A 27493-nucleotide genomic window follows, 5' to 3' on the forward strand; every position below is an offset into this window, starting at 1 on the left:
GAATTCTGTAACTACCCATTTTTCAGTGATCATCAGGAAGCTCACAATATGATTTTAGATTTAATTGTAGCAATTTAAAATTTTTAGAGTCAAATGTAATGAATTTTTCACTTTTTGTGACTTGCATTTCTTTGGTCTCTTTATATCCCCTGCATCCCCTCTCCTCTCGGTCTTGAACCCTTATTCTTTTTTTTTTTCTTTATCATTTTCTCTGGCACTTTTATTTCTTAACAATTTTGCCATTTTTGTTAGATGTGCTTCCGACAAGATACCACAGATACCTTGCGGAATCAGACAGGATAATAAGTAATTAAAAAACAAATAGGGGCGCCTAGGTGGCTCAGTCGGTTAAGCATCTGCCTTTGGCTCAGGTCATGTCTTGGCGTCCTGGTACTGAACCATCTGTAGGGCTCCCTGCTCAGTAGGGAGTCTGCTTCTCCCTCTCCCTCTGCCCCTCCCTCCCCTTCTGTCCCTACCCCCCCATGCGTGTGTGCTCAAGCACGCTCTCTCTCTCTCTCATTCTCTTCTCTCAAATAAATAAAATCTTAAAAAAAAAAAAATTAGAATAGGGATGGAAAACAGCCCCATTCATATCCTCATGTTAGGAGAAGCCATCATGCTACTGTAAAGCCTATTGTCATGTTGGGATGGGGACAAAGACCATCTTGCAAGTCCAGAGTCCACGTTCCTGGGACCAAGGTGCCCCTCTGGCCTGATTGACCCAGCATTAGAGAATGTGAGCTCTTGCCCATGTGGCAGTGCCTTTGGCCAGAGGCAGTGCCTGGAAGAAGAGGCCTGGGCAGCTAGCTCCCAGCTAGCTCTCGCCCTCCAAAGCCGTACCATCTGTGTAGGGTGGGGTGACCTTGTACTGGTCAAACAGAAGGACATCCCCCGCTTGGGTCAGGGTCACCTGCCTCCGAGGGTCCTGATGCAGAATCACTGATACTGACTGGACACAGACTCCATCCTGGTTCTGGAGAAAGAGGAAGACAAATGCGGCATAGTCAGTCTGTCTTGCTGGTCCCAACAGAACCCCCAGGAGCAGGGATTCTAGTGCAGTTTGAGGTCAGGGGCAGGCTGAGACAGAGCCCCCAAAAGATATTAGGAGTCCTCTAAACAAATGCCTCATCTGGGAATAGGAAGGCAGAGGCTCCGATTGGAGAAAGTTAGTGGCAGAGCTGGGATAATGCAAATAAAAAGATAGTCAGCTCTTAGACCGTCTATGACACAGAGCAGAGAGAGACCCCCTGGACAGCCCAGAGTCTAGCCTCAGAAACTCTGGCCTCCCCATTCAAGTACAATATAGGACTTTAATTTCATCCTTTTATAGGTATTTATATAGCTCTTTTCATGTGTCACATCCTGCAGGATACCAAGCTCCACTCATAGGCAGGCAGGAAATGAGCTAATACTATCCAGGCCTCAGGTTCTCATCTCTGAAATGGGGAGTAGACATCAGGCCCATTCCTACTTCCCTTCCACAAGGAAATATCCACACAACCATACAGTGATGAACATGACAGATATATTCATAGAGAGTACATACTTGTTTGGGACACAGACATTCAACAAGTAATTACAAAGTTGGCTTTTAAATTATTATTGGGATCAGTGCTACAAATAGCTGTAGGGTGCTAGGAAAGCATATAGTGAAGGAACAAGACTTAGTCTGCAGAAGTAGGAAAGGCCATCCTAGGGAAAGATAACGATAATGTAAAAATCATAACAAAACTTTTAATAATGCTATATTTATTATAATAACAGCTAAGTTTAATATAGTTACTATGTTCAGGTACTATTCTAATTTTTTTACATGTATTCACTCAATTCTCATAGCAATCCTATTTAGTAAGTATTACCAACAACCCTATTGTGCAGATCAGAAGACTGAGGCACAGGAAAACGTGACAGGTGAGCTGAGATCTGAAGGATCCATAGAAGGTAGCTGGGCAAAGAGAAAAGGCAAGGAGAGGGACATCCAGGTATAGTGAACAATCTGTACAAAATTCCCCGACACAGGAAGGCATTTAATGCATCCAAGCACGTAAAAAATGACCAGAAGGCCAGTGAGCAAAGTGGTTTAAGATAAGGTTCAAGAAGTAGGCAGGGGCCAGCTTAGGCAGAGCTTTGTAAAATCCTTGGACTTTATCCTAAGTCCAAAGACAGCCAGAGAAAGCATAACCTGAAAGTGATATAATTGAACAGTGAAATGAGGAAAGGATTAGAGCTTGAAACTTTTCAGAAAGGCATTGTACAATAAGCTGCGACCTTCCAAGTTCCTTCCCAAGGAGACTTAAAATCCCTGAAACAGCTCAAAAGCACTGTGTCTAAAACATCACCTTTGTCAAACCCACTCATACTCTGGTCCCCTCTGGACATGTCATTGGTGCAGGAAGAAAGCCTGCATCCTTTAGTCAAAGTCTTAGGTTCAAGTCTTGATGTCACTGAAAGCTGAGACTTTTTTTCTTTTTAAAGATTTTATTTGACAGAGAGAGACACAGCAAGAGAGGGAACACAAGCAGGGGTAGTGGGAGAGGGAGAAGCAGGCTTCCCGCCGAGCAGGGAGCCCAATGTGGGGCTCGATCCCAGGACCCTGGGACCATGACCTGAGCCGAAAGCAGAGGCTTAACAACCGAGCCACACAGGCGCTTGAAAGCTGAGACTTTAAAGACTTCATTAAACTTCTCTACACCTCAGTTCTCTCCTTCAGGAATAGAGATACAACAATAGTTGGTTGGTCCTGCCTGGTTTGATACAGATAACAAAAGGGCATGGAATACTTGGGAGGCTGCATTTGTCACAGCCCAGAGAACTTTACAGCATAAAGAGTGAACCCTAATGTGTACAATTAAAAAAAAAAAATCATGTAGGAGGCCAGAGGGTCCCAGGATGGAATGCAGACTGTGACAAAAGAATCTAACTGTATTACAAATATATAAAACAAACTCACTGAAGGTGTTGACCGAAGTAACTTTGGAAATAAGTGGAGTTTGTAAGACTAAAGGCAAAAGGAACTGTGCATAAGCACTGTACTCTAGTTGATAAAGTTCTTTCCCATGGGTATAAGTTAATAATTCTGGTACTTCTATACATGTATATGGGAATTGAACAATTAGATACATGGATAGTGGATGGTGGAAACCAGATTTCTCACTGTCGGGGTGGGTGTTTACAGATAAGCAAGGGGAGAGGCTAGAATGACCCTTGTGGTAATGGATGAGAGTTGGAACATCAATATGAACTCCTGTTTAGCACACATATAGAGAGCTATATGTGTATATACATTGGCTATACAAGGATATTCATAGGTTATACATATTATTTCCTTTTTTTGTCAGCTGAGAGGGTCTAAAAGAAATGATACCCAGTAGCAATTGAGCACACCCAGTACCCCAGATCTTGGTTTCTAAAACCATTCTCCAATAAAAAGAGCCCAGAGCATCTGATAATATTTTTTTCAGAAATGGCTGATTCTAGGAATGGAACAGGAAATATGCAAGATGAGCCTGGTGCATCTTGTAGGACCATAAATTAAGGCAGTACACACACAGACACACACAGACACACAACAATGGGGGTATGCCAAAGGGACCCAAGAGCCAACTGAAAGACTTGAGGGATGGTCAAGTCAGAAACATTTGAATCACAAAATAAATAAGGAAGTATTGGCTTCTACCCAAAGTATAAAATAAATATCCCTGGGTCCATGCTGACATAAATAAATGACTGAAAGAAAATATGTGAAGGAAAAAAGACAAATCTCCTGTGCAGAAAAGTTCCAAATGATGTATGTAGATTCTCTGTCTTCAAGCAGAGGGAGCATAACTTCCCACTCTTTAAGTGTGGGCTGTACATAACGACTTCCTTCCAAAAAGAACAGTATGGTAAGGGAGGAAAAGAGGGGTAGCTTTACAGTGGAGAAAGTGACAGACACTACCTCAGCCAGATGACCAAGGTCAACCTCAACAGTGATAAACCATGTTGGTATATGCACCCTTGATAAGATGTGATGAAAATAGCAATTTACTTCTTATCTTCCTCCCAAAATCCATAACACCACTCTAACCATGAGGAAAACATCACACAAATTCCAGTAGAGGGGCATCCTACAAAATATCTGACCAGTACTCCTCAAAACTTTCAAGATCATCATAAATAAAGTCTTAGAAACTGTAACAGCAAGGGGGCACCTAGGCTCAGCTGGTTGGGCATCCAACTCTTGATTTCTCCTCAGGTCATCATCTCAGGGTGGTGACATCAAGCCCCACATGGGGCTCCACGCTGGCATGGAGTCTGCTTAAGATTTTCTCTCTCTCTCTCTCTCTCCCTCTGCCCCTGCCTCTGGCTCATGGGTATGTACTCTCTCTCCTTCCCTCTTGCAAACACACACACACACACACACACAAAGAAAAGAAAGAAAGAAAGTGCAACAGCAAGGAAAAGCCTAGGAGACGTGATGACTAAATGTAATGTGGTATGTTGGAACAGAGAAAAATGATATTAGGTTAAAAAAATAAATAAGGAAATATGAGTAAAGTGCAGACTTTAGTTAATGTACAAATATTGGTTCGTTATTTGTAGCAAATGTACCATACCAATGTATGATGTTAATAATAGGAGAAATTAGGTGTGGGGTATATGGGAACTCTATGTACTATCTTTGCATTTTTCTGTAAAATCTAAAGCTACTCTGAGAAATAAGGTCTACTTGAAAAAATACTTCAAAGGCTGTAAACACTACCCTGATTTTGGGGTGGGTGTATTAAGAGGTTGTGACAGGCTTTCTGGACTTCCAACCTTGGGTCTGGCTCAGCTCCTCCTCCTGCTGGCTGGGAGTTATCAGGAACACCCCAAGCCTCTATAGGCCTGTCTTATCATATTTTAACTGGGGAGAATAATAATGACTACTACATGGGGGTATTTTGAACCTTAAACTAGATGTCCTATGCAAATGTGATTAGTCAAAGTTCAAAGTACTGTGCAAATACTTCATCATCATCATCCTCTCTGTTAACATCCTCACCCTACCCCCTTGTGTTCACCCAGGACTGAAGTCACAGCTTCATCTTTGACTCCTCCTGCTTCTCTCCCACACACCCTGCACCTTATCAGTCAGCCAGTTGCCAAGTCCTTCTGCATCTGCCTTAATGTATTCTAGAACATTCCAACCTCATTGCTTTCTTTCATATGACCTGATCCTCCTGGACTCCCCTTCCTCCCCATCCTCAAATATACATATCTTATTTCTATTTATCTTTTTAGGCCCACTTTTTAGGTCATTCAGCTCAAATGCCACCTCTGCCATGAGGCTTTCCCTGATCCTTTCTTCTGACCTGTAGGAATATTTCTTCCTCCACAGAACTCCCCTCTGACAGCACTGCTCTTGTATCTCATAGTGAAGCACCTGACCTGAGGACATGACTGATTCCCTCACTGGGCTGTGAGCTCCTGGTGGCTAGGACCAGGATCTGACTCATCTGTGTAGCCCTCACTGTGCCCTGCAGAGAGCCGGCAGAGGGCTGGCCTTCTACTGGCTCATCAGCGTGGATGAAGTCACAAGGAGGAGACCTGGCTCACGGTAAAAGGAAAGTGCTATCAAGAGGCACTGTTCAGCAGTGAAGCAGGTTACCTCAGGCCGAGGCTGGCTGGCCACCATCCAGAATATGGTAGAGAGGGGGCTGGTAAGAGACCTCCAAGGTCCCATAGCCCCAGGTATTCTAAGACTCTAGAACTTTGTAAATGGGAAGGAGTCCCACTGGGCAGTGTATGTCTGCTTTGCCTTTTCTTTTGCCACCCTCAGGATAAGAGTAACCTGGCTTTTAAGGACAAGTATTCTTCTGATTCAGAGAGCAGCCAAGGGCAGATCCAGGCCATTCTCTGGCAGAGAGAAGGGAGGGGGTCACTCAAGCCTCAAAAGGAAGAAAGCACAGCCCTTTCCCTCGTCCACCGCCCAGCCTAGGTCCCCAGGGCCAGGGAGGGACACCACTAAGTGATGTCTGCTTACCCACTGACATCACTGGGAGAGAAAAGCAGGCAGGGAGGTGGGATTGGGGGTGGCTGTCCTGTCTATGGGTGTGAATCCCTGCTCTATTGTGCAGGAAGGAGCTTGAGTTTAGCCCAGACCAGGGCTTATGGGGTCAGCTCAGTATGGTTGGCTCAGGGAAAAATGCAGTCACTGAGAGAGAAACTCAAAACTACCCCAGACCAGCAAGTTGGCCATTTTCTCAGTTACATTCACAAGTGGCTGACACAGCCCAGGGGTCACCTCCTCTAGGAAGTCTTTCCGGATCCACCCCTCCTCCCACCTGACATCCAGGTAAAGCAACAACAAGGAAAAGCTCCTCCATGGAGACCTACCTTGTAATGTCCATATTGTCCCAGCTGCGATAACATAGTGGATTATGGGGTCACTTATCTGCCTCACCTACCAAACTACAAGGCCTAAGAGGGCAGAGCCAGATCCAATTCATCCCAGTCTCCAAGACCTAGCTTCTGGCACAAACAGATGTTCAGTATTTGCTGAATGAATAAATGAATGAACAAATGAATACAGAGATGTTGAAGGTACAATCCAAGGAAGCAGAAAAGACTAAGTTGAATTAGACCCATTTTAGAGATTTTTTTAAATAAACACTGAGGCCCAGAAAAGGGAAGTGCCTGTCAGCTAGCAGATGTTCTAGAGACAGAACCTAGTCTCCTGTCCCCTGACTCTGCCCCAAAAGAATAAACATCAGGGTGAAGGGGCTGTGGAAACCCTGGGGCCCTGCCCCGCATCCCTCAGCCTCTCTAAGAGGCAGGGAGCAGGGGTGGCTGGCTGGGTTGGGCCTGAGGTCCCCAGCCCTTACCAGGCCACATGGGGCATTCTGCAGCGTCACTGTGAAGGTGCCGGAGGAGCGGCTCTTGGCCAGGATGTACTGACACGTGGCAGGGAATGTGTACCGGCGGCCATCAAAGGTCGTGAAATGGATGTCGCCAGTCACTGAACACTCGGCTGCGGGGCAGAGAAAAGTGGCTGACACATGGGAGCTGCCCCACGGGGACGGCCTCTGCCCTGCAGGCTCTGAGCATGAGGAAGAGACAGCACCCTGTCCTCAGGAGTTCGGGCAGTGTTTGGAGCCCTGGCCCCCTTTTGGAGGCTCTGGTCACTGGGGAGAAGCAGCCCTGCCCCCCCCTCCCCAGCCCATCTGAAAGGAGACACAGCCCTGCCCTGGGCATCTCCCCCTGCCAGGAGACCAGGGCCTGAGCTTGGAGACCAGTCTCCGTCCAAGCTCCCCAAGCTCAGGAAGGTCCTTAGATAGACCCCCCCCCCATAAAAGCCCTTCCTGACAGGGGCTGGAGCAATCCCTAAACCAGGCAAAGCAGCTCTGAGGAAACAAAGTGGGTCAAGCTGGGAACTGCAGGCCTGGTCCCCAGAATCTTCTGCCCCAAAAAGCTGTGAGACTAGAGGAAGGGGGTAGAGTGTGAGGCGGGGATCCGACATACCTGGGCAGAGAGCTGTGCTGCACGCCCACTTGCCTGCAGTGCATGTGCTGAAACACAGAGACCAAGGAGGCAGGGCTCACTTCCCCAGGCCTAGACTGGAGGATTGCAGGGTCCACAGAGTTCCTGTCCCCTGCCCTCAGTCTTCCCGTCTTTACAATGGGTGGTAGAGATTTCCTCTACCTCCGAGGGTTAGCTCAAATGAGATCTCCTGGGACTTAGAGATGCTGAGTGAGTGCCCCCACGTCCCCAGGGCTCCCAGACCCCAGATGGGCAGCCCTGATGGGAAACCCTGGAAATCACCACTGCCCCACCCCCCAGCTGTGGACACAGACCAGGCATTGCAGTCTTCTTTCACCACAGAGCCAGTCGGGTACAGGGTCCCATGGAATTCACAGGGACACTCAGCTGGTGCCACACAGTCCCCGTCCTCAAAGATCAGCCCTACGGTGACAGCAAAGGCCCACTTAACTCACCTCCACTCCTGTTGACAGACCGTTCGTGGCTGCCCCAGGCCTGGGACAAAGATCCCATCCAAGCTTTCACCACTGAGCCCACTTTCAAGCTTTCTGCTGCATAAATCCTTGGCTCAGGCCAGATCTGAATCCCCTCTGGGCAAATAATCTCACCTCCAGACCTTTGCCTAATCTCACCTCACCACCCCAAGCAACCTGCATACTGACTAGCTTCTCTTCTCCACCTCTCAAAAGCCTGTCACTGCATCTAAGACCAGCTTAGGTACCACCTCCTCCAGGAAGCCTTCCCTGACAATCTCTCCCTTCACTGAATTCCTATGTCTCTTCTTGTCTGAACCCGAGGGGGTCCTCACTACATTATGCCTTAGACGGGAGTCGTAGGTATGTGGATCTTATCACCGCAACCAGATTCTGACCCCTAAAGTCAATGGCCATATCTCCATACATTTTTATCTCAACTCCTGCCTAACCAAGTGAGCTGCGTACCACAGACGTGCTGCAAATTTATACCACCTAAAAAACGTGGACGAGTGTTTAAGCAAATGTGTGTGTGATAAAAGAACAAATGAATGAATGAATGACTTGTCCTGGTCTACACACCTTAAGAGGTCGGTCCCGATCAAATGAAATACCCTGAAGGACTTCTCAAGAGCCACAGTGCCACTCCCACCCTCACCTCCCTGAAGCCAGTCATCATTTATTCCCTTATTAGTTGTGTGTTCCTTCCTTCACTCATTGAACAAACAGGCACCCTCTGAGCCCCTGCGTCATGCTCGTCCGTGCCAGCCCAGAAAGACACTGCCAGGCACCTGCTCCCCCCACCCCCCCCAGCCTACCATCAGGGCAGTAGCAGCCGTCCACACAGGTGATCTCACTGTCCACGCAGGTCGTCCGGGACTGGCAGGAGGCGGGGCAGCAGGCGATGCACTCGTTGTAGGTAAAGGCCTTCTCCTTGCAGTGCACGGCTGAGGGGCAAGGGAGAAGTCTGACCCCGGCTCTGCCAGGACACACCCAGCCCCTACTCCAGGCCTCAGGGTAGGGGGAAGGAGGGCTCTCATCTTCCTGTTCCCCTAGTCCCAGTGCGAACCCTGGGTGACCGGAAAGTTGGCCAGAGCCTGGGAGGCTCTGAGAACCACCCTTAGCTGGCTCTGGGACCCTAGGCCAGGCCCTCCACTCTGAGCCTGTCTGCTCCTCGGTCACAAATGGGGTCTCAGACCCTACAGCTCCGACAACTGTGGTTCTAAGCAGGTCAGGACACTGAGCTGAGGCCCGAAGATGCCACCCAGAGCCCCAGGACAGAGCTCGTGAGAACCCCTCCGTGCCCACCAGCAGGATGCCCCTACCGCATTGCGGGAGCTGGGCCCTCCAGTCCTGCAGGGGCCGCCCTGCCTGGGCACACGCTCGGGCGTACTCTGCCAGCGCCCGGCACCAGGTGGCTTCGTCGCCCACCGACCTGTGCCGGGAAACCAAGGGTCACACCAGAGCCCTACCTGCCACCTGCCCTCCAGCACCATCTAGAGACTTCCAGGGCTCAGGGCACCCCTCCGTGTCACGTAGCTAGGAAAGGGAGACTGGGAAGATATCCACGCATATACAGATGGAGGCAGGACACCTGGGTTCTAGTCCCAACATTGCCATTGACTTGTGTGACCCTGAGGGCGTCGGTCCCCATTTCTGGGCTTCAGAGAATAGGGAAGCTCTGTCCCACCTATGCAGATAAGAATTTCTGAGCTTTGGGAAGCATATCTGTCAGGGCCTGGGGTTATCAGGCTCAGTGATCCACATGCTGAGCTCCCCCTGCCCCCCTGCCCCCGCAGTACCGGGACAGGTCTCCCCACAACCCAGTCCCAGCTGCTCTCCGGGCTGCCTACTCACTGGCAGAGGTCACTGGTACAGCTGGCTGTGAAGGGCAGAGGGCTGACGTAGGCATGGCAGGCATCAAAGGGGGGCCGCAACAGAGCCTCACACCGGTCGTACACACCCTGGGGAAAGGGCCAGGAGCCAGAGCCGGGGGCTGGCAAAGCCACGCACAGCCCTGACTTCACCAGCCCCCACACCGAACCCCCATTTGAGCTCAAGAGAGAGAAAGAATGGTGGAGGAAAAAAGGGGCGGGGCCATAGGCACAGACAAGCCTGGGCCCCTGCAGCCAGTGATTCCTAGGAGGAGGGTAGGAAATGAACCTACGCCAGACACTAGGATGGGTGTGGGGAGGCACTCTCCCCAGGGTCCAGACCTGCATGGTTCCCGGGCTCTGCTGCAGACATGGTGGGCGAGGCAGGGACGGAGTTGTAGGCCCTGGAGGCTGGTTGGGGGCCTGCTCTTGCCAGCTCTGCCCAAACTCAGCCACATCGTCAGTCAGCTTCCCTGGGGGGGAGAACTAGCATGACCACAGGAGGAAGAATCCAGTTGAAGAATCCAGCCTCCTGGCTCCCATCCCAGTCTGCATTTCCCAACGGGACCACTCTCCTGAAAAAGCTGGTGATAACAGGCAATAGAACCTGTTGTAGCTCCCTACTGCTCCAAACTCGGGGGGACGCAACACCATGCAATCAAAAGACAACTAGTACGTGAGCCTGGACAAGCTCCTGCCCCTCCCCGAGCCTCAGTTCTCCCACATGTGAAATAGGGCAAGTAGCCCCCCATGAGATTATTGCAAAGACTGCATGTTAAGTGTTCGGTATGCTGTGGGTGCTCAAAGGGATCACTTCTCTTCTTCCGGCCAGAGTCGCCGTGACTCGGCCCTGTATGCTTCCCTCTTACTTCTTACCAGTGCTCCATAGGTACCTTCAGCTCCCATGGGGCCCCTTCTCTGGCCTTCTGCTCTCTGCCCCTGGAACATACTCATCTTGCAGGGTCAGTCCCATCTAGCAAAGTGCCCTTTAGAGCCTCACACAACCCTAGCAGGGATTCTCATTATGTCTGTTTTACAGACCAGGAAACTGAGTTTGAGTGCTCATGCTACTGAGGCAACACACTGGGTAGGAAGGGGCCCCTGGCCTCCCGCTGGGTCTTCAGTACCACGACCCCAGGGTTCTGCCCCAAGGCTTCTCCCGCCCCGCCCAGGCTGGCCCGTCCCCCACCTCCACCCGAAGCCCTCGGAGGCCACTTGCCCTGCACCTCACCATAGCTGGTCACCAGATCATCCTGGGGGTCGGCATTGTTGTTCCCACACAGCCCATGAGTCCAGCCCAGGAACTCCGGGCTCATTTTGATGTAGACGGCCGAGGCACCGTCCCAGGCCAGAGTGAAGGCTGACTGATGCCGCACAAGGATGTAGCCAGCAAGCCGCTGCAGACGCACGCTCCCCATCACCTGTGGTAGTTGGACCCTGCAGGGCATGGCCCAGAGCTTCAGGCCATTCACACCCCCTCCGCTCATCCAGTCCCTTCCCCAAAGGACCTGCCGTCCCCTACCCGCAGGACCCATCATGTACCCAGCACCTGCCTCCTCCACACACCACTGCTACCATGGGCTCTGAGGCCCCCCTTTCCCTCCCCGTGACTTCCCCGGTATCTGAAGTCCACCATTAGAGAGGGATTCTTTTGTCTTTGGAGTTTAAAACTTGCTTTTAAAATTGCAATTTCCCCGGCAGGGATAAATCTTAGAGTGTCTGAAATTGCTAGCTCCTTGCTCCTAGACGGGAGAAATGGTATAAGCAGACACAGACTCGGTTTGGTTTTGTGCGGGGGGAGCCAGAAAGGGGTAGGAAGAGAAGAAAGCTGAGGGATAAGGAAAACTGGGAGTGGAAGAAAAGAGGCAGGGCCAGAGCAGTCCCTACCACATTCCCAGTTTTACTGGGACAGGGTCTCCTAGCCTGTTTGGAATTTGGCAACTTTCAATCCACCTGAAAATCAGGAAAAAAAAAAAAAGGGGGTCTAACTGGCCAAAACTGGTACCCAAAGATCCATATAACAATCTTTTCTTCACGGGAGAAACCCTTAAGCTTTCAATTTTACACTCAGCCCCAGAACACTTGGTTACCCAGTTTCCAGATCTGAAGCAGGACATGAGAACGGGAGAAGGGTCCTCACAGGACGACCCTTTCCCCCAACCCAGTAGCAGTGTGAAGTGACAGCAGACCGCAAGGGAAGGAAAGGACAGTGAAGACAAGATACAGGAAAGATTTCAGAAGAACCACAGTCTGGGCCATGTGGTGTGGGGGCCAAGAGTCCTCATTCCCCTGGTCCCAGGCGTCCCTGATGTCCCAGCAAGATAAGCGACATTCAAATGACCCTTTGTCATCAGAAAAGGGGACAGTGTGCTCAATATCTGCTCTGAGGAGGCTTGAACTGTGTATGATCCATTCAGGAAGATTCCCTCGAAATTGTGAAAGAAAAAAAAGTAAGCATGCTTGTAGTGGTATACTCTCAACTATCTGGAAAATTCTACTATTGGCCTGAATACCCACTGTCTGGAAACCCACAATGCCTTGAGAGTCTCAGAAAATCTTGAGGGACTCATCTTTCTGCAAACCCAGCTGACAAGAAACCCAGCTGGCCTGCCAGTAGGTTGCTGCCCTGATGGTGGAAACTCTGCTGTTTGCCCCCAGAAAACAGTTTTCTTCAGGCTTTAGAAGGAAGGTGCTCACCATCCCCCGCCACCAGTGCCAGGGAGCAGGAGAGTTCAGGGCCGGGGTTATAGTTACCTCACGCCTCCGTGGGTGACCTCCTCGGCCAGACGGATCTCCTGCTCCCCCGCAAAGAAGAGGCTGACAGACCTGGAGCAGGTGTAGGGGGAGGAGCCGCACTGCGGGTTGTTGTGCACCTGATTGGGGGGGTTCAGAGGCCACTGTGCAGGGTTCCTGCCACAGACCTGGCCCTGAGCTTCTGTCCTGAGCCCAGTGACACCCTGTGGAGTTCCCGCTTCATGCCGATCGCCTGCCCTCTGCATGCCAAGCACCTTTTCCTCTGTGATGTCTTGATGCCTCCCAGTCCCCACAACCCCACAGGAGGACAGAGCTATGATGATCTGCACTTTCCGGAGGAGGCAACGGATACTCCGAGAGGTGAAGTGATGAAGGTCACACACACACACACACACACACACACGCAGCCAGGATTCCTACCTAGAACTGAAGGCTAAATTTCAGGGCTCTTTCCAGGACATTGTGTTGTCTCCCTATTTCTGCATTTTTCATTTTGCAACCCAGGTTATCTCATCAGATTCAAAGCCAAGGTATACACTCACACCTTCTGACACACAGAACACACACACACACACCCCTCATAGATTCACTGAGCACTCTCAGTACACACACGATAAACACACACTCCTACCATGACCCTGGCAGGCACGGTCTAGTCCTTCCCTGCACACCCAGGCACGTGTGTCACTCCTGTCACAGACGCATCTCCTCTGTCCCCTCCTCAGACAGAACCCTCACCTCAAAGCCAGAAGCCTCAGGAGAGGGAGGAGAACTGAGGCTCCCGGGACTTAGGGAAAATGCTTCTCTTCCCAGTGTAGAAACCCTTCCACTGGATTACTGTTAAACGTGTTTAAGCAGGCTGGAGTCACGTCAGCTGAAAGTGGGGTCTGTGAAAGCCACCCCACAGGCTAATCAAATTTTTCAAACTTTAGATCATAACCGACAGGAAGAAATATAAATATATACATATGTAAATAAAACAAAAATTTTACAAAATAGTATTTACCCCTATTAATGTGTAATGCATCCACATTATGTTTTCTATTCTCTTTGGTTTTTTTTCTTCCTTCCTTCCTTCCTCCCATCCTCCCTTCCTCCCTTCCTCCCTTCCTCCCTCCCTTCCTTCCTTCCTTCCTTCCTTTCTTTCTTTCTTTCTTTCTTTCTTTCTTTCTTTCTTTCTTTCTTTCTTTCTTTCAGTGGGGGGGTGCTGTTTCTAACTCATTAACTTTATTTCATAATCCATGAATGCGTGGCACCCCGTTAGTCTAAGTAATCATAACATATCCATCATGAAATGACTGTCATGAAAAACCCTAATGTGTGAGATGCTGAGGCAGAGAGGGCAGAGTTGGGTCAGCCCATCTGGGGCATGGCCCATAGGGCAGCTCCTTGGCAGGTCTATGCTTGAGACGGATGGACATGCCTGCTGGCAGAAGGGTGACACTGAGCACTAGGATCTCCCCAAACTCCCAAGCCCTGGCCCTAACTCAGTCTTACCCAAGGTGCTCCTCAGCAGAGCTCACTCCCCAAGCAGACTTTTCTCCAGATGGAGATGTACTGACCCCCACTCAACACCCGGGGTAAGCATGGAAATCAGATCTACCTGACAGTGTCTCACACATATGTTCATAGACAGGACAAACTTGTACTGAGGACTAATCTGGGTCCTGGGACACCAGATGGAAAGACATGGTCCCTGTCCAGAAAGCTTCTATCTGGTAGAAAAGACCAACCTGGGAAAAGACTTTGTAAGAAACACTCACTGACTGTGCCACAGTGCAGAACTTTGGTTACATAGGAAGGAGCCCCTGAGCCAGCTCAGGAGGTCAGGGCATCCAGGGGGGCTGCTTAGAAGAGGTAACCCTGAATTGAGTCATCCAGGACCTCTACTATTCCCTCAGAGGCACAATGCTCTTTGTTATCGCAGGTCCTTAGCACCCAAATTCCCCTTACCTAGAATGATCTCATGTCTACCCTTCACCCCTGTGACCCTTCACTTGGCTAACTCCAATTTATTTTCAGATCTCAACTTCAATGTCACTTCCTCCAGGAAGTCTTCCCTGATCATCATCTTTCCCAATAAACAAAGTTAGGTTTCCCCCACATGCTCTTCTAACATTTGGCATTTCTCCTCTGAAGCACTCAGTTGCCCTTGAAATGATTCATTTGATTTGATGTCTGCTTTCCCCAGTAGACAGTAAGCTCCACGAGGACAGAGACCGCATCTGTGTTATTGTCCACAGGGCCACCACCAAGCCTTGTGCCAGGGAGAGTACAAGTATGTACCTAATACTTAATGATGAGTGACTAAATCAATGACTGGCCAGGGGCAACCAAGAGTGAGTGAGTGAGAGAGAACTGTGGAATCCCCAGCTCCTTCCAGGTGTAGACTCTCTAACTATGACAAGCAGAGCCTTGGCCAGCACAACCTCCAGAGCCTCGTGGGACCTTCCTAGATTGGCAGGGTAGGGAAGCCCTCACCTGGACTGAGAAGGTCTGTCCCTCAGGCTCATGGCGCCCCACCAGGGTGTAGCTGCCCTTCCCAGACAGGTAGTAGTAGAGACCATCAAAAGTCTCCACATGGTGCTGTCCCCATGCCCGGCAGATGCTGTCACGCTCAGGGCCGGTGTTGTACACTGTGCCAGAGAAAAGAGAACCTGCTTGCGCAGCTGCAGTGGGTCTCACGCCAGAGGCTAGCAGGGCCACCCCCCGCCGCCGCCTCCCCAGCCCAGGACCCCCAGGCCTCAGGCCCACAAGCTTTCCCTGTACCCGCGGCCCCCGGGGTGGGACAGAGCTCAGACCCACCCATCTGGCAGCGTGGCCCAGTGGCATTGAAGCGTCTGCAGTCACAGAAGGCTGGGTACACACACTCGCCCCCGTTGAAGCAGGAGAACAAGTCTGCAGGGGAGACACGGATGACGCCTCCCCATTGAGCCAAGCTGGGCAGAACCCCGGGACACAGCGTCTTCCTCATGCCAGGGCACCAGACCCAGCCCTTCCAGAGCTACACGGAACTCAGATCCCCACCACAGGTAGCCCCAGCATTCCTCAGTAGTAGCCTAATTGCGGTACAAGTAGGGTGCCTCAGACCTGGCTGCCTGGCTCCCTCCCTGATAGACAGGCAGCGTGGGGTCTCAGAGTACCTGTCCTCAGTGTGCATCACGTGGCCCCCAGGCCAGCCCGACCTGGGCCTTCAGCAACCTCTGCTGAAATTTCCTGGCCGCCAGACAAGGCAGACTGTGAATACGGAGCATGTGGGGTGAGTAGGGAGACTGCCCAGAGATCTTCAAGGACCATTCTTCCTCACTGTTCCTTAAGCTAAGGGGAAGAGGCCTAAGCCTGACCCAGGGAGGGAGACATGCCTCACATTTAGAATACAGTAGACAGAAAGGCCACAGAGCACAGAGCACGAGAAGACAAAGTGGAGCAGAGTGTGGTGAGGGAAGGAGCCAAGATGCAAGAGAAGGGGCCATGGACACAGGACAGGGTGAGGGGAGAAGCCGTGGACACAGGACAGGGTGAGGGGAGAGGCCGCGGACACAGGACAGGGTGAGGGGAGAGGCCACGGACACAGGGTGAAGCAGAGGGAAAACAACCACTAAACAAGGAAGCCCAGTCTCACTGGTTCAGACAGAGTGAGAGGGAAAAGCCACAGGGCCATGGTCAAAAGAACAGGACACCAGAGAGGAAGCTCTCCTCAGCCAGGAAGGAGAAAGCAAAATAGAGTTGGAGGCCAGGGCTGGGGAAGGCAGAAAGAGACCCCTTGCAGGGCACAGAGATCACAGGAGGCCCCGAGGGAAGCCTGACCTGCCCTCACAGCTTCTCTGAGGGCCAGGGCCCTCCCATGGGCCACAGGGAGGGGGCCACTTACAAGATGGAGCACATTTGGCCCGATGGAGACGCCTTTCCCAGGAAGACATGGCCAAGGAGTCCAGGACTTCAGCCTCCTTTTAGAGACAGAAGGAAGAGAACTCGGTCAGGGAGGGACTTCCTAAAGGTTATGGCCCTTCCTGTCCGTCACCTGGAAGAGGGAGGCCCCAGCCACTCCACCTGCCCAGGCCCACCTCTGAGAGGTCTGGGAGAATTTTCAGGCTTGCCCTAGAGGAGTGAAGGCTGGTTTTTACCCTCCAAAGTGGCATCTCGGTGACCTGAGCACATTCCCTCCCCTCCATGCTCCAATATCCCCTCAGCCTCCCCTCCCCCCCTTCCCTCCCTAGTACACTTTAGAGTCCCCCACAGCCCAAAACAAAACCCCCTTATCTGGAGAATAAATATGTTTCCTCCTCACCACAGAAACCACGCAAGGCAGGCCTAGGAAACAAAGGCAGCCCCTTGCCCCAAGGCAGGGGAGCATCTCACCCACCCCCCACCCCAACCTTCCTCAGAGGTCACCATCCACAGTCCTCAGAACTCAGCTCCACGCCAGGACTCTCCCTGATACCACAAATCTGAGGAGGACACAGGCAAAGTGAGCTGAGAAATCCTATCTTCCAGCCCAGAAATCCCAACATGTGGTCTCTCCATATACAAACCATCTGAAATTAGAACTGTCCTGAACATCAGGTGTGTCCAGTCACCACACAGCTAACTGACTTGGATACCTGACCTCTCGGGACCCTAGTCTGAGGTGGCTCATATCACCTGGGACTGGGGTCCATAGCACAACAAGCCCCTCCCCTCTCAGAGCCCCAGCCTCTGCATTTGTATAGCTTCCCAGTGTGAATGGGACAAAGTCCCAGGCCTCAGGGAGCTCGTGTTCTGTTCACAGGGCCAACAAGGCACCAACTACACTGTGGGTATGTCTCATGTGTCTTCCTCCCTCACTGTCATCTCTGCATCCTCAGGCAGAATCCCCAGCCTCCAGCCAAGGACTTGGAACATGGAGAGGATTCAGAACCCTTGGTCCCTGGAGCCCAACCTCAGGTCTTTGCCCCTCCTTGGCAGGCCCAGTCTCTCCACCTCATCCCCGGGTGCTCACTGCCTCCTTTTTCACTGTCCTGCTGAGCCCTGGGAGGTCACTGGCCCCTCCTGGGCCTTGTCCCACTTTGGCCCCTGGTTCTTGGGTCCTCCCCAGCTCTCCTTACCCTGCATACCCAACCTGAGCCCCAGGAGTCAGGCTTCCCACCCTGGTTGTAATCGATCTCACGGGGCCTCAGAGACCATGGGAAAAAACGATCACTTTGCATCCCATAGGCCCCAAAGAGCTCTTAATGAAACCTAGTCTTTGTGTCTCTCCACTCCTCGCCCCCACCTCAGATGTGGCTTCTGAGATCGGTGTTAACGAGGGCAAGATAGCGCTGCAGAGTCAAGGCCATTTTCTGGAGAAATTTTTAAATCCTGCCCAAATGATTCGTCTTCAGTATAGATCAGAAGTTCTTAGTCATTTCAGTGCTAAGAACCTCTCTGATAATCGAGCAAAGCCTATTGACCCATTCTCAGAATAATGTTAATAAATACATAAAATAAAACATAAGGTGACAAAGGATATCTATTATATTGCAATATAGTTATGAAAATATTTTATAAAAATGCATGATTTAGTAATATTTGTGCTTGTAACTACATTAAACAGCAAGATCTAGCAGCGGATCTTATCACTGCCAGTGTTTTGAGGTAGTGAGTATAAATGAGATCTAGAAATACTAACAAGTGTAAGGTGATATGACAATATCTGTGATTTCTCCTGGTGACCAGTCACAGACACTCCTACTGCTGTATTGGGGTTTGTAGCCTATTGGCATAATTAAAGGGAAGACTAAATTTCGTGAAATTGAGGTTCCTGTAAATAACAATGCATTCCCCCCGCCCCCCGCCCCGGTCTATATCATCAGTTCTCTGGAGAATGGCTGTGTTCTGTAAGAATGTGGCAGCACTGAAATGAAGGTTGGTTAGCTGCTGGTCTGAGACCCTCACCCTTACAGATAAGATTATTCCAGGCAGAAGCCCTCAAAGGATCCTCAGGTTCACTTTCTAGCTGATGACCTCCTTCCCCCACACCTACTCCAGGGGCTTTAAAGGAAGTCCATTCCAACCCCTTATTTGATCTAAGGAGTAATGTGAGAAACCTACTGGGGTTTTCTGCTCCAGATGCTTCCCTAGGGGAAAGGGAGGGAAGCCTACCCTGGAATCCAGCAAGGAAGGAGTCCTGCCAGGGGAATGGGTCATTTTCCACCAAAACGCAGGGATTCCTGGAGGCCTGTGAGGCATTTATGTTGTGGGGCAACAGGCTGGCCCCACCAGTAGACCTTGTTTCACCTGCGTCCTGGGGGCCCCAACAGGTCACCCACCTACCTCGATTTCATCATATATAAAAAGAGTAACAGGGCGCCTGGGTGGCTCAGTCAGTTAAGCATCCGACTCTTGATATCAGCTCAGGTCGTGATCTCAGGGTTGTGAGATGGAGCCCCATGATGGGCTGTCTGCTTCTCTCACTCTCCCTCTGCCCCTCCCCAACCTTCTCTCTCAAATAAATAAATAAATCTTTAAAAACAAACAAACAAACATTTTCTTTCAACTCAAACTTGCATCTGACTGTGATTATAAAACTTGGGGCCTGGAAAAGTGGGCAAACAAGAAATAAAAAGCCTAGCTAATCTACCCCTTATAGAATAAGCATATCCTCCTCCTGCCTTGGGGTCTTCATACCTATTTCCAAAGGGCAGGTATTTGGGGCACATTGTTTTCTATTATAAATGATACTTCCCAACCTGCTGGCACAAGGAGCTGCCCAGAGCTGATCGCTGGGGCCAGGATGCATGAGTTGAGGCTCAGGATACTCTGGGGGATCTGGCTGTGGGTGGGTCGGTTTTGTAACATATCTGTAACATGTTGTAGAAAAGACAAAGTGCAGGACATGACTGGAAAGAGAACCCGAGTCACCTGATCCAGAAACCAAAGAAATCTGGCAAAGGCAGAAAAAAAACTACCACCTCTCCTGAAAGCAGGGAGGACCTCAGGAGGGTAGGCAACAGGGAATGGTGCAGACTCAGAGGGTAATAGTTTGGGGCTCTCCATCCCAACCAGCCCTTCCTCACAAAGCCCACCAAGTGGCCCCATTTTGTCTCTCCTCTCAAAGTACCCTTGCTGGAGCACTGCTCAAGGTATGGAGTGGGGCCTCTTATGGGGTTTTGTACCTTCCCAGACCAAGCAGGTAAGAGAGAACTCCATTCACCTAAACCCTCACCTTCATGCTTTCACCCCAGGGCACGGGAGAGTTCCGCTATGTCCTGATTGCATCGTAGTGCCCTCCTCCCCAAATAAAACAAAACAAAAATAAAACCAAACTGAACCGACTACGGGGTCCCAAGAGATTAGTTAAGTGGGAATACAAGTGTCCCATGAATTTGCATACTTCAGACATATACTAGGAACACTGGTCCCTTTCAAATAACTGCAGACACAACCTTCCTGCAACCTACAGAGCTCCCGGTCAGCCCCAGTCCCAGACAGAAACAAGCCCCCCCGCCCCCGCCCCGTGAAGCCCCCCTTCCAGGCCTCCTCTCACCTGGCTTCCCATGACTGTTGTAGCATCCTCTATGGCAAGGGTCACCTGCTGATGTCTGTGGCTAGATGAGAAAGAAGCCTAGCGTGGGGGAGGGGATAGGATAGGGGGAGGGGCCATGCATCCCCACCACCCCAAGTGCACCCACCCTCGGTGCTAAAACCTTGGGGTCATCCACACTAGAAATAAAGATGGGAGCCATGGGTGGGGCAGCCACAAGCTTGCACCTACTCACCTGGGATCCTGGGCTGGCTCAGGCTGCTGCAGTTCTGCATTGTCCTGGGGTGTGGATGCCGGGCCTGGGGAGGAGGATTGCTCTCCACTCAAGCCAGGCCTCCCTTTGTTGGGTCTTCCACCACCTGTGCCCCACCTGCTAGGAAGCTGCTTCTTCATCCCCCCATTCTCACTCCCTACATAGACTTCAATCCTTTCTCCTCCTTTCTGGTGACCTCTCCAACAGGGGTCTCCCTCTTTCCTCCTACTCTCTGTGCCCCAGTTCTCTCTAGCTCCCCACCTTCGATCTCTTCCACGCTGCCTAGCTTGGGACCCATTCCCCCGGCTGTCGTCGCTGGCCTCTTTTTCGTTCTGCGCCCCCTCGGGTCCTCTCCTTGGCTGTCGCCCTGCCCTCCCTCAAACCTCTTTTTCCTCCCTCTCTAGAACCTGCCCGGCTGGCCCGTTCCCCTAAACATTCCTCCAGCTCCCGGTCTCCCCTAGTCCACACCCCTCTCACCGAGAGACTGCACCCGCAGGGACTGGCCCGCCGGCTCACCCCCGGGCAGCCAGACACAGGCCAGAAGCAGGCAGAGTGCCGGTGTGGGGGCACGCGGGGCCGGGGACCCCATGGGGCTCACGGAAACTGGGAAGCCTGGGCTCAGGGCCGGGGGCCCGAGTGCTTGTCCCTGTGGCCGCAGGGTCACACCTCCACTCTGCGGCCGCGGTCCCTTTGGCTCTCTGGCCCGGGCTCCCTCGGCCCCTCCTCCCAGGCGCTTGGCTCCTCCCCGAGCTAGGGTGACAGGACTGCCCAGCTCATTACCATAACTTAGGCGCCGGAGCATGGCCCAGCCTTTGCCCCTCTCAACCTGTGCCGCCCCTCCCCAGAGGGGCTGGATTCAGATCACTGGGCCCTAAGTACCCTGGGGGAGCAACGAGGTAGACAGTGCAGCCCCCAACATCCCTCACTCCTCAAAGATCCCCAACTTAGAAGCCTGGGTCTTGGAAGGCCCTTCCACCAGACACCCAAGATGCTTGTGTGAGTCTGGCCTTCCACTCTCCTTTCACAGAGGCCCTGGGACATGCCACTCAGTGGTCAGTTGTCAGTGGCAGAACCAAGGCTTAAGTCTGCAGAATCCTGGTCTGTGCTCCCACCACTCAGCACTACAGCTTCCGGGGCCCCAAGGCCCTACTCTACCCCCGGTTTTGAGCACCTCTAGGGAATGGACCATGACTTAGTCCTCTGCACGTCCAGCACTAGTTCAGGCCCTGGCTCAAAAGTGTTGACTGAATGACAGAAGTGCGTCACACTCCCAAATTCCGGCTCCCCTCACGACCAGACTTTAACCACAACAGCAGCAAGAACAACAAAACAAACAACAACAACAAAACCAACCAACAAACAAAGACCACTTCAATTCTATGAACAAGATACACCCCCTGTCCAGGAGGAATGTTTTAATGCTGGAACCGTGGGCTTGGAAGCCTTGGGAACCTGTGCAGGATTCTCTCGGCCACTTAAGTGTTGGAACACCAACCGGATGCAAGCCTTGCAGATAATTATGAGATGATGATGATGATGATGGCGGTGGCCCCAGGAGACCCCTAGGCAGGGATATAGACTTAGAATGCATTCATTCATTCATTCATCCATTCAACAAATTTGTTGAGCATCTATTTCTTACCACAGAGTGTTCTGGGAATATAGTGGTAGATAAAGCACACATCCCCACACAGTGTATTTGATATGCATCGATGAGAGGAAGGGGAGGGAGTCAAGGATGGAACCCTGGTTAGGGAATAGATGAAGGCAGGGGAAGCTTGAAAAGGAACATTCATGGGAGAGGAGAGCGAGGCCTCAGTGTGTCCTCAAAACATTTAAAGGAGAGAGTCTGTGGGGGTGCTGGTCATGGAAAAGGATTGAGGTGGCCATGGACTGCATTCCCCTTTTAAGGCCATTTGCCACTCTGCCTGGATCCTAACTGTGATGTAACAGCCATATGACTTAGTAAAGAGATGTAGAGAATCAACAAAGAAAGCTGGAGGGGGGATATATTTTGAGTGTCTTTCCTGGACCTTTGAAAATCCCACAAGTCTTCCCCTTTTATCTCGACTTAACTAGTTAATACTAAGGTGAGAACATGGATAATATTTTAAGGTAAGAACCTTAAAGAACCTCCAGGAAGGATTTACATCCTAAACTAGGCAATAATTTAGCCCCAATAAAAATAAGTCTACTGGCAAAATTCCAGCTATTGGGGGATAAGATAAGATGAAAAGGAGGGGGGTCTTTAGGTGTTCCTGAAGTTAGTTGTAAGTGGTTCACTATTTTGGGTTGCTGTCCATCTCCCTGTCCCTTGTCCCCTGACATGGTGCAAACAGGTCAGGGCCCCACCCTGGGTTAAATCCAGGCACTAGCTCCATGATTGAAGGTCCCACTCTCTCCCATTCACACCTATTTTTATCATCCCTCTTCTGACCCCCTCTTCCCTCTCAGTCTGTCCCAGGCTTGACTCATCATTGTCTTCACACCCCAGCACTAGACCTAGGAGTTGAACAAATTTTGGTTGAATTCAATCAAATGAACCAAATGGGGTCTGGGCCCTGGGTAAATGTCAGCAGTAAATCAGGTTGTCCCTGCCAGGCCCTTCCACGCCTGTGTGTGTGTGTGTGTGTGTGTTTGGAGTGGGATTGGGCTAGGGAGGTGGGAGGGGGGGAAGTCGGTTCCGGAGGGACACTGCCTGCCACCCACTGGTTCAGGCTTCTGTGGATGTACGACACAGCCTCAAGGAATTCACAGATCAAAGATTTCTTCCGACTGGGAATAAGCCCATGGAGAAGGCCATTATAGAATGTACTCTGGAGGTGAGATGGCTGGCAGGGGTCGAAAGCCTCAGGAGCGCGCAAATGCGCCTCTATTTGTGCATCCATAGTTATCCCTACGCACCGTTGTGAGAATCTCGGGACCTCCTCAAAAAAGTATTCCGACCCCCACAAAAAAGCCTCAAACCTCCTGCCCACGCCTCCCGAGATCCTCTCCCTCAACCGCCTGTGTCTGGGGATCGTTCCAAAGGGAGCGCCCGCCTGGAGTCCAATCACCGCCACCCCACCACCACCACATACACGCACTCCAGGCCCTTTGCTCCGGCGTAGTCGGTGGGAGGCGACAAGCTTCAGTACCGGAGTCTCGGGCCTCCCAGCAGCCCCGCCCAGGCCCCGCCCCCACCGCTCCCAGGCCCCGCCCCCACCGCTCCCAGGCCCCGCGGACCTCCGCTGCGGTTCCTGCCGGCTTGGGGCGGCTGCGCATCCGAAGGGGCGAGTTGTGCAGCGACGCGGCTCGATCTGGCGCAGCCATGGACCGGAAGGTGGCTCGAGAATTCCGGCACAAGGTCAGAGCTGCTAGGGACCCCTCAAGCGTTCAGGACCCCGGAGTCCTGGCAGACTGGTGGGGGATGGACATACCCGGCGCCCCCCCCCCCCGCCCCGTTCCAGCCCGGCCTTAGGCCTGTGAATGGACTGGGACCCCTGAGGGTTGTTTGGTTTCCAGCAGGGATCCCCAGTAAAATAAGGGTGGGGGCACTAGGACTCCAGGCGTAGTAACCCATAAACCGATCTTCAGAAAGTGTCCTTTCTCCTTCCGCCTGCCAGGGCTGGGACTTCTCTGGGGTTGGAACGCCTTCCTGCCTTGGCCTGAGACAGGACGCTTCTCTGACGTGCCTCACAGTGGGCAAATCCCAGCTCCTAGTGCCCCAAGCTCAGGGCTGTTGGAGCATATGGAGAGGGTATGGGACCGCGTCGGAGAGGTGGGGGTTGGTGGGAAGGGAAACTGGTGTCTCTCTCTGTCCTTTGACCTCAAAAAAAAAACCGCAACAAGTTAGAAGCACTTTAGGGAGCCCCCGCTTCAGGGCATTTCTTAGGGCCTGAGAAGTAGCTGAGGAACTGGTGCTGACCAGGGGGCAGTGGGAGGAAGGGAGGAAGTAGGGAGAGTCAGCCAGAGTCATCAGACAGAGCCACATCTCCCCTGGTGTGTCCCAATAAGGCACCTCAGGGATGGTCCAGGATTCTCAGAGGCCCTCACCGAAAGCTACTGGATTTCACCCAGGGCATTTCCAGAACTGTTTCCAGAGCTGTGCAGGAGCTGCTGAGGCCCTGAGGCCAGAGAGGACCATTGGAGGTAACCCAGTGGACCTCCCCGCCAGGACTCAGGATGCTTCAGAGCCCAAGGGTGAGGCCAGGGGTCTCTAGAGCTACCCACAGGCCGCGCCTGAGGGGCAGGTGACTGGGTCCTCGACACCCTCACATTGCCCAGAGGGGCAGTGTCTTTAGACCGAGCCAAACTTCTTCTGAGGCCTGAGGGGGTAGAGCTCAGGTAGGCAGGGTCAGGGTGCTTAACCCCTCTCTCCCCACAGAGAGGCCCAGGGGAACCAGAATAGCCAGCCAATGTGGGAGGCACAGGAGCTAAGGGCCAGGGGGCAGTAATTCATCTAATAAATGTATTTTGAGTACTCATTCTGTGCTGGAACTCATCTGTGTCCTCAAATTGCTGGCTGGGCATGTGGGCGGCAGACCTCACACTAATAATTACCCATGGCTGGGTGCTGAGTGTTGGGGTCAAGGTTTGGTGGGGTACAAAGGGGGAAGCTCATACTGACTGAAGTTTCCTAAAAAAGAGGCCTTGGGTATTCTAAGAGTGAGAGAGAGCTGGAAGTTCAGCGGGAGTTTGGGCGCTGGCGAATAGCAAGGGGAGCACGAGACAGTATCCACCAGGGCATCCTGTTGCACAGGGAGGTGAGGAGAGAAATTTCAGCTGCTGAGGACATTTGGTGAGTGTAGATTTCAGACAACCCACTTTGAAGGAACACAACCTCCTGTCCCCTCCCCCAAGACTCAGGCTTGAATTTCAGTTTCCTGCCCCTGGGCAGAAAGTAACCTCAGGTCCTCTTTTGCCTTTCCTCTATGGGTACTAGTCTTTGCCTCTTTTTCGAGAATTACCTCTGGGGTCCCTGGTGTCTGCGCCCTGGAATTAGCCTCTGTTTCTTTTCTCCAGGCCCTGCAGGCTCCAACCGGCCTCAAGCCTCTGTGTTTCCACTGCCCTGCTCTTCCTCATCACAAGAGTCATTACCTATTAATGCCCCTGTGTGTGCAGGCGGGGCAGACACCAGGCTGGGCAAGGCCCCGGGCTGGACTTTGTGCCCTGCTGCTTCTGAGACAGCAGGAGCCTTGCCCTCCCAGGTTGGAGATCATCTAGGAACTGGGAAGAGAGGACAAAGCAGCAGAGGATACAGATGGGAGCACACAGCCATACTGGGTGAAATTTACAGCTCCTGTTGATTGCTTTCTAGCTGTCCCTTGCTTAGCGTTGCAGAGCACATTTACCCATGGGGAATGGTTTGTAACCTAAATCTTTAGTTGTTGGAGGTAGCATGACAGGTGGCATACTGTCATGGAACATGCTATGTGGCCTTGAGCAAGTTATTCACCTCTCCATACCTCAGTTCTTTGATTTGTTAAATGAGGATAACAATAGTATTTAGCTAGTAAGGTTCTTGTGCGTGTTGGATGAGATCTACATGCGCGTAGGGAGTTTAAATAGACCCTGGCATTTAGAGAGTCCTCAACAAATCCCATTGTTGTTGTCTATTATCTGGGGTTAGGCAGAACTGGGGACAAATCTCAGCCCTGCCACTCACTGCCAGTGAGACCTTGGGCAAGTCATTTAATCTCTCTGAGCTCTCGTGTCCTCAGCTGTGAGATGAGCTTCAGAGTGCTTACCTCACTGGACCGTTAGGACTAAATAGGAATTCAAGGACTGGCTACTCTGGGTCTGTAGTAACCATTTGGTCCACAGCCCCCTGCACATACCTGCACAGCATCCTGTTGGAGGAGCCAGTAGGCTCCAGGCTGGTGAGTAGAGTCTGTTCCTCTGGACTGATGCAGTTTCTCAAGGACATCAGCAGCACTTGCAAGTTCTTCCCAGGAACAGCCTTGGGCCAGGATACCAAGGAGCAGGGAGGCGAGCATCAGAGACTAAGCCTCTTCCCTGAAGATCCAGATTTTCTAAAGAAGGCTCCCCCTCTGCTCACTGCACCTGCACGTTGCAGGAACTTGGTTACTCATTTGCTCAAAAAAGTTTTTATTGCCTGGTCAACAATCATGCATTTATGGATATCTGTAGTGTACCCTGGCCAAGGCCAGGCCCCTGAGGTGGGAAGAGGGGATAAATAAGGAGGTCAGAAAGAGCCCCTGCCTTCCAGTGTTTTGCTAATCATGCATGCATGCATGTAATAAACGTTGACTGAGCTCCTAATATATGCCCAACAATACTGTAACCATTGAGTAATAAAGTCCCTGGCTCCTTAGTGGGGAAGACAGACAGTTAACTAGTAAACCAGCTCAAGTATCATAGAACACAAAGTAGTGACAAATGCTATGAAAAAATAAACTGGGGTGAGAGGAGAGAGAGCAACCAGATGGTAGTCAGGAAGGTCTCTCTGAAGAGGTGATATTTGAACAGACATCCAGAAAGAAGTGAGGGAAAGAGCCATGGGAATATATATGGAAGAACATTCCAAGAAGAGGGAACAATAAGGCCCTGCCTTAGGAACAGCAGATACGATGGTGTTTCTGAGAGGAATTATGGATTGAAGAGTAATGGGGGATGGATGAGAGTGGGGTGGGGGCCTCGAAGGCCTTGGTCAGGACTTTGGGTTCTTAGAGTGATGGGAAGCCAGCATTTATTTATTTATTTTTAAAGATTTTATTTATTTGACAGAGACACAGCGAGAGAGGGAACACAAGCAGGGGGAGTGGGAAAGGGAGAAGCAGGCTTCCCGCCGAGCAGGGAGCCTGATGCAGGGCTTGATCCCAGGACCCCGGGATCATGACCTGAGCTGAAGGCAGACGCTCAACGACTGAGGCACCCAGGCGCCCCGGGAAGCCTACATTTAAAAGGGACTGTTCCGAGTGCTGGTAGAGAGCAGACTGAGGGGACCAGGAGCAGAAGGTGGACCCCAGACAGGAGGCTCCTGCGGCAGCCCAGGCCAGAGATGGGGGCTTAGACTAGCATGAGGAGTAGTCAGACCCAGAACTCAAGAAAAGGTAGATCTGACAGGCTCTGCTCATGGTCAGCTGTGGGTGTGGAGAGAGAGGCATCAAGAGGGAGTCTACATTTTGGGAGGAGC

General features: G+C 51.6%; 2 protein-coding genes across 2 annotated transcripts in view; one reads left to right on the plus strand and one right to left on the minus strand.

The window, feature by feature from the left end:
* The window catches only part of OTOG (otogelin), an 86370-nt gene extending 65717 nt beyond the window's left edge, over positions 1–20653 (minus strand). The window contains exons 1-15 of the mRNA XM_064576648.1: positions 20585–20653; positions 20106–20183; positions 16473–16548; positions 15407–15499; positions 15083–15237; positions 12602–12720; positions 11079–11284; positions 10190–10320; positions 9831–9937; positions 9299–9408; positions 8792–8920; positions 7815–7923; positions 7483–7529; positions 6846–6991; positions 841–973 (exon numbers count right to left, since the gene is read on the minus strand). Coding sequence (XP_064432718.1) covers positions 841–973; positions 6846–6991; positions 7483–7529; positions 7815–7923; positions 8792–8920; positions 9299–9408; positions 9831–9937; positions 10190–10320; positions 11079–11284; positions 12602–12720; positions 15083–15237; positions 15407–15499; positions 16473–16548; positions 20106–20183; positions 20585–20653 — 1708 coding nt within the window. The remainder of the gene's footprint in view (positions 1–840; positions 974–6845; positions 6992–7482; positions 7530–7814; positions 7924–8791; positions 8921–9298; positions 9409–9830; positions 9938–10189; positions 10321–11078; positions 11285–12601; positions 12721–15082; positions 15238–15406; positions 15500–16472; positions 16549–20105; positions 20184–20584) is intronic.
* Positions 20654–23560: 2907 nt separating this feature from the next.
* The window catches only part of USH1C (USH1 protein network component harmonin), a 45217-nt gene continuing 41284 nt past the window's right edge, over positions 23561–27493 (plus strand). The window contains 1 exon segment of the mRNA XM_064576785.1: positions 23561–23701. Within this exon segment, the coding sequence (XP_064432855.1) occupies positions 23666–23701 (36 nt within the window). The 5' untranslated portion in view covers positions 23561–23665.

The sequence above is a fragment of the Mirounga angustirostris genome, unplaced genomic scaffold (genome assembly GCF_029215605.1).
Source record: "Mirounga angustirostris isolate CCGP_5_RB_7025 unplaced genomic scaffold, mMirAng1.0.hap1 SCAF_13, whole genome shotgun sequence".
Taxonomy (NCBI): domain Eukaryota; kingdom Metazoa; phylum Chordata; class Mammalia; order Carnivora; family Phocidae; genus Mirounga; species Mirounga angustirostris.